General features: G+C 41.9%; 1 protein-coding gene across 2 annotated transcripts; it reads left to right on the plus strand.

Annotated features, from left to right (window-relative positions):
- The first annotated feature begins 333 nt into the window (after nt 1-333).
- Nucleotides 334-7,355, plus strand: GID8 (GID complex subunit 8 homolog). 2 transcript variants are annotated; one of them, XM_035123393.2, is made up of 5 exons: nt 334-418; nt 3,815-3,944; nt 4,407-4,603; nt 5,223-5,420; nt 6,425-7,355. In XM_035123393.2, exons 2-5 carry the CDS (start codon nt 3,827-3,829, stop codon nt 6,596-6,598), a joined length of 687 nt encoding a protein of 228 aa, XP_034979284.1. In that variant the 5' UTR covers nt 334-418; nt 3,815-3,826; the 3' UTR covers nt 6,599-7,355. The 2 variants fall into 2 exon arrangements, with proteins under 2 accessions (XP_034979284.1, XP_034979285.1); XM_035123394.2 differs by lacking the exon at nt 334-418 and adding an exon at nt 720-1,482.
- The last annotated feature ends 4,888 nt before the right edge of the window (nt 7,356-12,243 follow it).

The following is a 12,243-nucleotide window of genomic DNA, read 5'->3' on the forward strand; positions in this document are numbered from 1 at the left end:
TTTGTATGTCGCTCAAGAATTTTTTTTTAAAAAAATATTAGAACTTAACAGCTTCATCCGGGAGCGCATTAGGCTCTCAATCACGGGGTCGTGGGTTCGAGTTCCACGCCTCCTAACGCTACGATTTTGTAGGCCTTTCTAGGATGCCCCTTCTTTATAGACCGTCCCTCCCTCTTCCCCCCCCCCCGAGTGCCGATCCCCTCTCTCCGTCTCCCTCGTCTCTATGATCCACGCGACCTTTCTGAAGGGATTGGCTGAGGGCGGCTCGGCGGAGCTCTCGCGAGAGGCGCGGCCTGCGAGAGGCCGGCGGCGGGGGTGTGCGGGGGGGGGAGCGAGAGCGGCGCAGGGAGGCGGGGGGCGGAGCAGGTGACGGGGCCTGGCGTTGAAGGCCCGGCGGAGGCAGCGGCGAGCTCGGTCGGTGAGTAAAATGGCGGCGCCGGTGGAGAGAAGGATCACCTGTGGATGGGGGGAAAGGCGGCGGGGGCGGCAACCCGTGAGGGGCATGGGGGCCTCCTCCGTGGCGGGATGCGGCGGCGCCTGAGGGGGAAGCAGCCATTTTGGGGCGGCGTGAGGCCTGCCTGGTGGTGCCGAGGGGTCCGCCCCCGCCTGGGCCTGCTCTCGGCGGGAGAGAGGAAGGAAGCCCAGAGACGCGGCCGGGAGGAGCGGGGGCTTATGTCGCGGGAAACTCTGCCGCCGCCGCTTCTTCCTCTTCTTCCTTCCTGGGTTTTTTTTTCTTCTTTTCTTCCCCCCCCCCCCAAATTGACACGACGCGGCCTCCCCGCCGCTTCGCGCCTGTCTCGGACCGGCCTGCGGGGACAGGGCCAATCTTCGGGGTTTCGCTTCTTTTACTGTTACTATTTATACACTGTTTCCCCCGACACGCTCGTTTTTATTTCAAGGAAATGCAAGTTATCTTGGAGCACTTTTTAAAAAAATATAAAATGGGGAGGGGAGGAAAGGGAGAAACTGGATCCGATTCCAACGTTGTGCGAAACAGATTGGAGCGCCTCTTCTTTTCCGCAAGCTTTAAAACGGCGCTTCTCGTTCTGAACGACCTTTTTGTTGTTTTGGTGGGGGGAGGAGGAGGGGAAAGGCTTTCTCTCTTTACGTTTATGTTTCGTTTTTACCCAGAAACACACACGTGGTTCATATTCGGCGTGACTTTTGTTTTTGTTTTATCGGAAACCGGAGCTTTCGGCACGCGGTACACATGGAAACCTATATACAGTACCGTGCAAGCAAAAAAAAAAAAAAAAGGACCGACCTGTTCTCTACCCGTGAACTTCGTAGCCGTCCTCGCGTGTTACGTGTCTTAATTGGGGACGTCTTGATTTTTAACTGAGCTTTTGAAAGAGAAAAGCGGCTTCAGTTCTGGATGGAGCTGTGTCAAAGGGATGCTTCTATCCTAATAGATTCCGCAGCAGTTCCGTTTAGGTGCTTATTATGACACATTGCTTGAGCTTTATCTTTAAAGGGCTTCAGGTGAGCTCATCACTGGAGACTCCTACGAGGGGTATATTTCACAACACAGTCCTCAGCAGTTTTTTTCAATTCAGCCTGTGCTATTCTTGAAGGCCTAATGAGACTCTACAGAGGTGGTAGTGTTACCAGTGAGTGATAAATTGGCTAAACCTAAAATTTTGTCAAGGAATCATTCTAGACTGAGTAAGATACGTTTCATGGCAGCAAGACACCAGCTTTCAGTCTGGTGTTCAGCTTTCGTGCACCCAAAAAGGGTGGGATTTAAACATACAGCTTAATAGCAATTCCAAGATTATTTACCTGTCCTTCCAACAAATACAGTAAACATGGGACTTAGTTCTTTTATTTTACAAACAGGAAGCTTAGTGTTTGAGGGAGTGATTGCTCAGGGCCCCATTATTAACAGTGAGACTAATAGCATATGTATGTTTAGTTGCTGCAAGGTCTCACTGAAACTTAATCCCAAGATTGCGTTCTGACTTGTTTTGAATGTGGTAGTCTGACTACAGTTGCTTTGTGTGCTACACCCAATTAAATATTTCACTTCTTTAATGCATCATTGGAACCCTAGTGCTTTGCATATTTTGTTCATTTTTAAGCTGCAGTTCAATGCAAACAAGTTGAAAGAAAGGCACTTCGAATAATTTTTGATATGTATTGAATATTATATTTCTGTGCTGACTGCCCATTATTAAGAGCAATTCTACGGTGACTTATCTATAAATAAGAATGTGCTACGTGTAAGAACTTACACTAGATCTTGTTAAGATGTGTAAGCAGTAAGCATTTTATTTGTAAATTCTTTCTATCATAATAAACTATAATTTGTGTAGCTGGATCAGACCATTGTCTTTCTAGCTTGGTGTTTCTAAAATTGACCCACTGGGCTGGTATGTGTAGGGGAAAACCTTCATCTGCAACCAGAGGCATGCTGACCAACTTCTTTTTTCTGTCATTTTTAAATGTGGAAGCACCTGTCCCCCATTAGAAAAGCTGTGAATAAGACCCTGCCACAAACATTGCATTGTGCAATGCTTCTGTTCGGGGTTCAAACCATTCCATTATTGTGCCTGCCCCCAGTTCTCCCCACCTCTGCAGTGTTTGATAGTTTGAAAAGTGCTTTTGGATCATGGCAAAGTTAAGAGAGAACAGCAAGAACAGCTAGGTGTGGAAGCAGATCTGAGATGCCTTCATATTTGTGCCATGGCCATTTGCTCTAATTAGTAATGTGTCATCAGAAGATGAGCTATGAACCAGAAAATCAAATCTCAGCTCTGTCAATGTGTGTCAATATGCAAGCCAACAATATGCAAGCCAACATTTCCTCAGCCTTTGTTCTGTAACACAGGGGTTTAAACACGCTTGTCTAGTTTGTAGGATTGTTGTGAGAATTACTGTGAGGATATATATATAAACTCCTTTGTGCACTCATGTATAAATGCTAATAATGATCAGGTGCTTGCCACTGCATGTCACGATAGCACTACTACTACTACTACCACTACTATTTATTTATTTATACCCTGCCTTTTTCACTTATGGGACTCAAGGTGGCTTACAGATAAAAACAAGCACAAAATATATAAACAATTATTAAAAACAACAAACACTGATAGAATTAAAACTGTACTTATCAAAATTGTTTATAACATACAAATAAGATGCAGTGCTGTTTTTATTGTAATTAACAGTGCATGTACTGTGATGAGCATTTGATAAGATGTATTGACCATTCTATAATGCTACATTTTAGGGTAGAACTGCTCATTAAATATGTGACCCCTGCATATAACAAGTGGGTTTGATTTCCCCCTTCTCCCTCTTTAATATCTGGGACAGTTCACCTATATCCTGACTTCATGATTTCTGCTTCCTAGTTCTTTTTACTCACTCTCTCTCTCTCTCTCTCTCTCTCTCACACACACACACACACACACACACACACCCTGCCAGCTGATCTATGCAGAGAAAGTTTGCTTATGCCAAGACTGATTACTGGACTATCTAGACCAGAATTGTCTCCTCTGATTGATAGTGACTGTTCTGTGTCCCACCCAGAACCCTTGTTTATCTGAGAAGGTTTTAACTGGCAGGGGAATAGAACCTGGGATGTTCTGCATACAGAACATTTGTGCTCTAAACTGAGCTGTTGTCCTGATGGAGTACAAGCTGTGAAATCAGGACGTGCATAAGTTTACTGTCTCTGGTTGCTGTTTTTTTTTTAACAGAGTGAACGGTAAAAGCTATCTCGGAAAAGTAGCGAGGTATTCTCTTGTATATGCTCACTCACAGTAATTTATCTTGCCTCTGGTTTTTTTCTCTCCCTTCCTAGTGAGGGACAAGAATGAGTTATGCCGAAAAACCCGATGAAATCACAAAAGACGAGTGGATGGAAAAACTTAATAATTTGCACATCCAGAGAGCTGACATGAACCGCTTGATCATGAACTACCTTGTTACAGGTAATCAGTCAGCTGGTTTAGAAAATAAAATTACCACCATAACCATGTATTCATTTGGGGCATCCTGGCAGTATTTGTGTATTGCTAGAACTTACCGGTACTAACCTTTCCCCTGCACACTGTTCTGGAGGTTCTCCTGACAGCACACCTGACCAATGGGGGTGCGTGTGGAGAGCAAGTAGAAGCCCTTCATCAATTCATTAGTTGAATCCTGTTTTAAGAAACTGGATTTATGGAAATATTGAGTGTACTACTGTTCCAATTAAGCCATTTATGTAGAAATTGTTCGATTTGGTTTTGCACTTTTTGATGTTTTATTTATTGTTTATGACTATTTTTGCTATGTTTCTAATTATGTGATTTGTAATGTTGTAAGCTGCCTTAACTTTGGAAAGGTGACATACAATATGATTGATTAAACCGATTTCCATTTTCTGCAAGCAGTTTCTTTTTGCATTTCAGAAGGCTTCAAAGAGGCAGCAGAAAAGTTTCGGATGGAGTCTGGAATTGAGCCCAGTGTTGATTTAGAGACCCTGGATGAAAGAATAAAAATTCGAGAGATGATCCTCAAAGGCCAGATTCAGGAAGCCATTGCACTAATCAACAGCCTTCACCCGGAATTGTTAGATACGAACCGGTACCTTTACTTCCACTTACAGGTAAGATTCGCATTGAAACTGACATTGATTACATTTTAAACTAATTGACAGTGGTGAGGGAAGGTTGCTATATTCAGAAAACCTTTTCTTCTTCTGTTTTGGTATCCTGCATGTATAGTGTGCATTCTTAACACACTTTGGCCTGGTGTAGATAGGAGTAGGCAGCATAATTGTATGCCCGCTTCCTTCTCCTGGGGGCTTTAACCGTTGTTTAGCATTATATCTGCAATGTTGTTAACCACTGTCTTAGTCAAGCAGTTTCCATCTTAACCTGAGGTTCAAATTAGGAATTGAAGAAAATTGTAGCGCCTGTTTTAAGAGGGAAACTAGTTACCATTAACCCTGTTAGTGCTGATTCAGGCATATTATTAAACCATAGTTAAAATGGGGAACCAAGGGGAAATTCATGCTAGCAAATATAACCTGATTTCTCTGACTGCTGCTTTTAACACACTTTTCAGTAGCTAGTTCCCAACTTCTAATTTAAAGGCTTCACTTGAATGCTCAGCTAACATATTTTTAGAAGAACATTGATCAAGTGAAAGAAACTGAATGAACTGTATTCTTTTTTTCTGTACGGTCTACCTATCTTTTTTCTTTTTTTGGTTGGCTGGTGCAGCAACAGCATTTAATTGAGTTGATTCGGCAGCGTGAAACAGAAGCTGCTCTGGAGTTTGCTCAGACGCAGCTAGCGGAACAAGGCGAGGAGAGCCGGGAATGCCTGACTGAGATGGAGCGCACTCTTGCCCTGCTTGCTTTCGATAACCCAGAAGAATCACCTTTTGGAGACTTGCTCAACATGATGCAGAGACAGAAGGTAATTGCGCTTAATCCCTTGTAACTAAAATTAGATGCTGCATGCCTCTTAAAAGGGCAATTTTAAGATTTGCCCTTTATTACATTATAAAGAAAAGCTGGCTGTACAGGTTTTCACTTTCCATCATCTTTTGTAATAAATCACGTGGCTTTTTTTCTGAAAGTTTGTGGGTGGCTTTCGGTTAGCTTATTTAGATTTTTAGTTCATCTTATGCCCCAAAGTTTGAGGATCAGTAGCATTTTTTAAATGTTCTGTGAAAAAGCAAGCTTGAACCAGTTTAATCTCTGGGTTGATCAAATGACATTTTACAGCACAATGTGTCTACGCAGAAGGAAGTCCTATTGAATTAAATGGGTCTGAGTCCCAGGTAAGGGGGGTTAGAATTGCAGCTTTAGCTGGTCAGTTGCTGGGAGCAACTTTTACTTGGTGAGCATTAGAACACCAAGTTACTTTTGTTCTGTTTTATTCTAACAGGATGAAAAAGGAAAATATTATAGACGACCTTTACCACTCCAGTAGGCTTTCTAAGTTACCACTTCCTTTATCTCAAAAAGACACACACTGATGTTTTGATAAGGAGCTTTATTTTTTATCAGAGGAGCACTCTTCAATCGGTTTACAAGCCTTCATGTGTAATTAAATACTGATGTTTTTGTGGAATTTGATACGAACGTCTGAGCTTTTGATTACGGACTTTGTTGAAAGGAAGTTACAGGGCTGGGAAATAGCCACTGAGAGCCTCTTGGCATGACCTCGTTCTTTAGAAATTGCAAAAGACGATTACTTTTTAAAATATTTCTATTTTGCAAAGTGCTCTGCAATATCCTGCAGCTCTATAGTTCCTATTTTACAGAGGGGGGCTTGAGACTGATATTTAGTCGCTTGCACAAGGCCATGGTACCTGCAGAGGAATTTAGTCCTTCAGGTCAAAAACTGTTGGTGGATCACGTTGACTCTGTGACATGCATATACTGTGCTAAACTGAGTTGCTCATCTCTCTCTAGGTTTGGAGCGAAGTTAACCAAGCTGTTCTAGACTATGAAAATCGTGAGTCGACACCCAAGCTGGCGAAATTACTGAAATTACTACTGTGGGCTCAGAACGAGCTGGACCAGAAGAAAGTAAAATATCCCAAAATGACAGACCTCAGCAAGGGGACAATTGAGGAGCCCAAGTAAAATGTGCAGGTGGACATTTAACACTCGGAACTGCACAGTTATATACATTTTTAATCAGTCTGTGACTGAAATATTTTTACTACAGTTCAGGACTTTGCAATTTGGTTGTGTGTGGGTTTTTTTGTTTTTCTTGGCAAGCATACTTAAAGGGAGATGGGTCCCTTTTTAAAATGCAGCAGATCAGCATTGAGAAGCATTGTATCACTTTGACCATCTGACTTAGGCTATGCACTGTCATACATTTTAAGCAAAAAACCAAGTCTTTCTTTTATATATATATATATATATACCGTGCTGAAGGTTTGTAATGTCTGGCTACTGAAACACATTTCGGTGGCCAGTGAATTAATGTTGAAGCTCCTGGCAACTCTCCAGTTAACCTGTCTCTCACTTGAATATTGACTATTTTCTGTGTTAATTTATAGCCAAATATGCATTCCCTATTTATAAACTAGCAACTGGTTGAAGTGATCATTTTGTAAACCTCATGGCAATGTTGTTTTTCTGCATAGAGTATAGCATAGGAAGCTTGTACGCTGTAATTGGACATAATTCCCTTGCTTTTAACACCTTGGTGACTTATTTATATGGGGCTGAATGTTATATTCATGATGGGCCTAGTTCTCTTCAAAGTATTGCTGACAATAAAAGCTTTTTATTTTATAGTTTTCAAGAATGACAAAAATATGCCTCTGAAACAAGATGAAATCACTTGGTAATTAGATTTTCTTTCATTGGGGCTTTATTTTTTCCTTTTTTTTAAAAAAAAGCTGTAGTATTGGTGTGGGCGATAGCTACATCCTTAATGCCAACAGTGTGTCTCGGGGGGTGGGTATAAAATACTCAGCTTTGTTGTTAAGGCTGGGGCCATTTCCAGTTAGAATAAACGTCTGATGTAATGCTGATTCACTGAAATAGCATGGAAGTTCTTGGGCTGTAATTTATAATAATGGTGGTGGGGTTTTTATCAACAGTTTCCTGCCTTGGGTAAAGAGAACTGTGATTTTACAAATCTTCCATCTTGGAATTCCCATCTGGTATTGTGATCATGGTGATAGAGCTTATTTCTACACCAGCTAAAGGCCCTGTAATTCCACAAAGTCCCTCTTATTTGGTTGCTGCCTTGTAATTTTCGCTAAGGTGCGGGATGCTGCATCGCATGCATGACTGTATTAAAGGAATGTTCACTTGTTCCGCTGTTTAGTATTAAGCACTAACCCTTGCTATCTCAAAGATGGTGATACAAAACACCCATTCAGTTAAGTTGCCAGCAGGGCTGTTGAGGAAACGGCAGAATTCAGTAGAAAAGCTGTTAATAATGCTGCTTATAGTCCTGTGACTATTTGGCCACTGTAGATTCAATTCCGACACATGCACAAGCCTCCCATGCAAATCTTACATGAAAGTAGCTTCCTACCGGTTTGCGCAATCAACTCAGTAATGTTTTAGACGATTCATTGAAGACCTAAGCTTAGTGGGTAGACGATAAACCTAAAATGATTTGGCTTCTAGCATGCTTAGCTAGTCACTGGGACTCGCTAGAACAATAAATCACGTACTTTGAATCTCTTCCATGCAAACCTCATAGAAATATATGGAAAATGTTTGGGAGAGGTTCCTGGGGAAATGTTTCCCATAGTTGCTGATGGCTACTGTGAAAACTTGTTGGCATTTGTATGAAGCTTGGCTCTAGAGAAGGCAAGTCTAGTTGAATATAGTCCGTCTTCACCAACTGAAGCCACACAGTTTTAAGCTGTTGTGAAACCAACCACCTGATGTTGGATACCCGCGACTTTCAGTGTCATGGGGCTAGCTTTTTGTTCCTGACAGATGTTTCCTGTTAAATGACCTGTAGCTGAATTTAACCAACTGAAAACAGTTGTCTCAAAGTTTTGAGAGTTGCAATTTGTGTGGATAAAGATCTTTTGTTTTAAGGACAATGTGAAACAGTGAGAGTGAAATGGCTCTAAACCTTTCCTCAACTATGACTAGCTTTTCTTCCTGTTCTTGGCTGTTGGATGCAAAAGTGCAGGTTTGGAAAATATTTGGAGTTTCAGCTTTCAGCGCAAAGTTGAACAGGTCACTGCACCAGAAATACTGCACTGTAACCCTGCTTAAGAAGATTCCTGTGTGTTTAGAGCACAAGGTTTCTTCCAAGAGCGCACAGATAACTGGAACTTCCATTAGCTTGCTTAATTCATTTAATTTCAGAGCCAAATATGTGAATTTTCCCTAAGATGTTTAAATATGACAGTTGAGATTTATTTCCTTTGGGTTTTGTTAAAATATCACACACTGAAGCAGCTTTAATCTGTAAAGTTTTTTGGGTAACTTGAGAGAAAATATTTAAAATGGTATGAAAGAAAGCTATGCATTTTACAGAAAGTTCAAGGGTGTCATCCCAACGGTACTTTTAGGGATCTTTATATTCATGTGTATATAAAATAGTTTGCATATACAAAATATAATATAATCAGTTTGAATTATTCTCAAAAGGGGGAGGCTGTGAACCATAACTTATGAAATATTGTACACAGGAATCAGCCCTCACTACGTAAATGGATTTGTCATATGCATGAGAAATGTCTTATCCTGGTGGCTATGGATGAATGGTTGCAATTTTGTTAGCTCCATAATGTTAGATCGCCACTCTTAACTGCTTAGCATTAAATACCACTTTGAACAATACGTTTTACATTTGTGTTTTTGAAATGCTGTCATAAAAAGTATGTGTGGAAAATAAGTTTGAATGCCTCCCACTCCTTCACACTTAGTAACTACTAACAGCCACTGTAGAGGAGGCAGGTCTGTGTGTACCCTTGAAATACCCTGTTTCTCATATTTTAAGGCATCCCCATAAAATAAGCCATAGCAGGATTTTTAAGCATTCAAGGAATATAAGCCATACCCCGAAAATAAGACATAGTGGTAGGAGCAGCAGCAATGCTGGCCACGGCAGGAGGAGGAGGAAAAAAATAAGACATCCCTTGAAAATAAGCCATAGTGTGTTTTTTTGTGGAAAAAATAAATATAAGACATGTCTTATAATATGAGAAACACGGTAATATTCCTCAACCAGGTTCAGATTTCACATCAAGACAATTTTCGTTTCTGAGACCTTTATATATCAGGTTGTGGTGATTTGCATAATGATTTTGTGTGTGGCAATGTTTAGTTTAATCAAGTGATATTTTTAATGACCTAAAAAGTGGAGTAAATTTAATTTTTTTAAAAAGCAAAAACTAAAATGTCTGGTGAGCACTATCTTAAAAGGCAAACTTGTGCATAACTGGTTATGAGAACTTTTTTTACTAATACAAAAATTTAATTGATTGTACGAGTTTTATAGTCTTAAAGGTAAAGGGACCCCTGACCATTAGGTCCAGTCGTGACCGACTCTGGGGTTGCGCGCTCATCTCGCATTATTGGCCGAGGGAGCCGGCATACAGCTTCCAGGTCATGTGGTCAGCATGACAAAGCCGCTTCTGGCAAACCAGAGCAGCACATGGAAACGCCGTTTACCTTCCCGCTGGAGCGGTTCCTATTTATCTACTTGCATTTTGACGTGCTTTTGAACTGCTAGGTTGGCAGGAGCTGGGACCAAGCAATGTGAGCTCACCCCGTCACAGGAATTCAAACCGCCGACCTTCTGATCAGCAAGCCCTAGGCTCAGTGGTTTAACCCACAGCGCCACCTGGGTCCCCTTTTTTATAGTCTTAAGACATATTTAATTGGATTATAGACCTACTTCTCCCCATTGCTCTGGAACAGAACTTGAGGGCAGTGCAGCATGCTGCAGTGGGAAGGAGGAAGAGGTGGAGTTGTGCTGCACAAACAAAAATACATTCTGCTTGCAATGCAGTGTTGGACGCAACCTGTGGCGTTTATGAGGAATAGGTTCCGTTGTTAAGAAGTTGCTGGCTTCCACCTGTTTCGAGAGACAACAAAGTGCACTTCTGGGGGCAAAGTCAAACCCCTGCGTTAGGAGCACCAAAGTGACCCTCCATGGTGTGCAAGCCTGAGCAGTGTGTATGGGGGTCCTCTGCTGCCCAGACGACAAGGCAGCCTTCTCAGCCTCTGACGCGTTCCAAAGGAAAGCCGAGTAATATGTTCGGCACCAGTTTGGCTGCAGGAGTTGCCGGAAGGAGGTGTACAAGACGCAATCCAACCATCTTAGGGACTCCACTCTTGATTTTTGTAGGGTTTACTCCTTAGCCCTTTCTTCTCCCAAAGATACCACACAAGGAAGCAGAGGTTTAGGATCAGAGTTTTCCTTCTTCCTTCCCAGGTTGATGAGCCCCATCTGCCCCTCACATCCCTCTACAGCACAGGCAGGCAGAAACAGTCTTTTTGACCACTGGACCCACTATTGGCCTCATCCGCTCAATCTGCTGGAGCCTATCTTCACATGCAGGGGAGTCCCAAACTCACCTAGGATTTGAGACCCATTGGCTATCCTCGCCTGGTTTAGCTGGCCAGTCGAAGCTGCTCCCGGGGTGTGGCTGCTGTTGCATGCTGACAACTTCTAGGAGCCACAAGTGAGAGCTGAGTGCAGGGTGGGGACCACAGGAGGTCAAACTACCCCAGAAGGTCCCCCCCCCAACTCCCCATACATTGCTCTAAACTGACAATCCCCTTAAATTCCCATAAAAAACAACATTCCTAGCATAGATTTCTTGGCTCAATGAAGACCACATTCATGGAATATTTTAAAAGACAGAAAAAGAATAAACCCATACCTAGCTTTGAGCTGAGGCTGCGGGTAAGTCCTCAATGTTCTTTCCTTTTAATGAAAGCCATACACTGTTTTTTTTTAAAAAAATCAGCATTTCCAAAGGCACACGGTTCCTATTTTCCTTCTCTCTAGTTATTGTGCTCTTCGATTTATGGTTTAAAAAATCCCCTAAGAAGGCCTTCAACGTGTGATAGAGCCATTTAAAAGAATATACCTGTATAATAAAAGAATGGAATCGAGCAGTAGAAAAGACATGAATGTGATCCGCACAGAATGCTAGAGCTTCCTGAAAGCCAAGGTATTGTGAGGAGGAGGAAGAATTAACACCCAAAGCATGCTGAATTGGAACCCAGGGGTGCCACAGTCCAGAAGCTGCATTTCTGATACTGGCTGAGACTAAACCGGATCTCTATTTCAAAATGTGATTGGGTGGGTGGGCTTCTCTGGGAATAGGTGTTTTAAAGAAGGTACAGATTTTATAGAACATGACAGCTATACATGCTGCATTCATTAAACCTGCGAGAGCTACAATATCCTGGTTCTGCCCTCATTATTTCTCAAGCAGATTAGAACTCTCTTCAACGAGGATGAGATGTTATTATGACAATGGAAGAGTGTGCATACGGAACACTATTATGTAAAACACTTCTTCAATAAGGGTGCAGCATGATCCTTAACTGTAGACTAGACAAATAATTTAATGTCAATGCACTCTTCAGTATGCAAAAGAACTTTGTCCTTTAGGATAACTAATTGAGCAACATTCCTGTGCTGGGACTACTACGTTTTCAAATGTGTAAGAGAATTTGAGTACAGTGGTGCCTCGCTAGACAAATTTAATTCGTTCCATGGGTCAATTCTTATAACGAAAAATTCGTCTAGCGAATCCCATAGGAATGCATTGAATTTT

Source organism: Zootoca vivipara, chromosome 7, assembly GCF_963506605.1.
Source record: "Zootoca vivipara chromosome 7, rZooViv1.1, whole genome shotgun sequence".
Taxonomy (NCBI): Eukaryota; Metazoa; Chordata; class Lepidosauria; order Squamata; family Lacertidae; genus Zootoca; species Zootoca vivipara.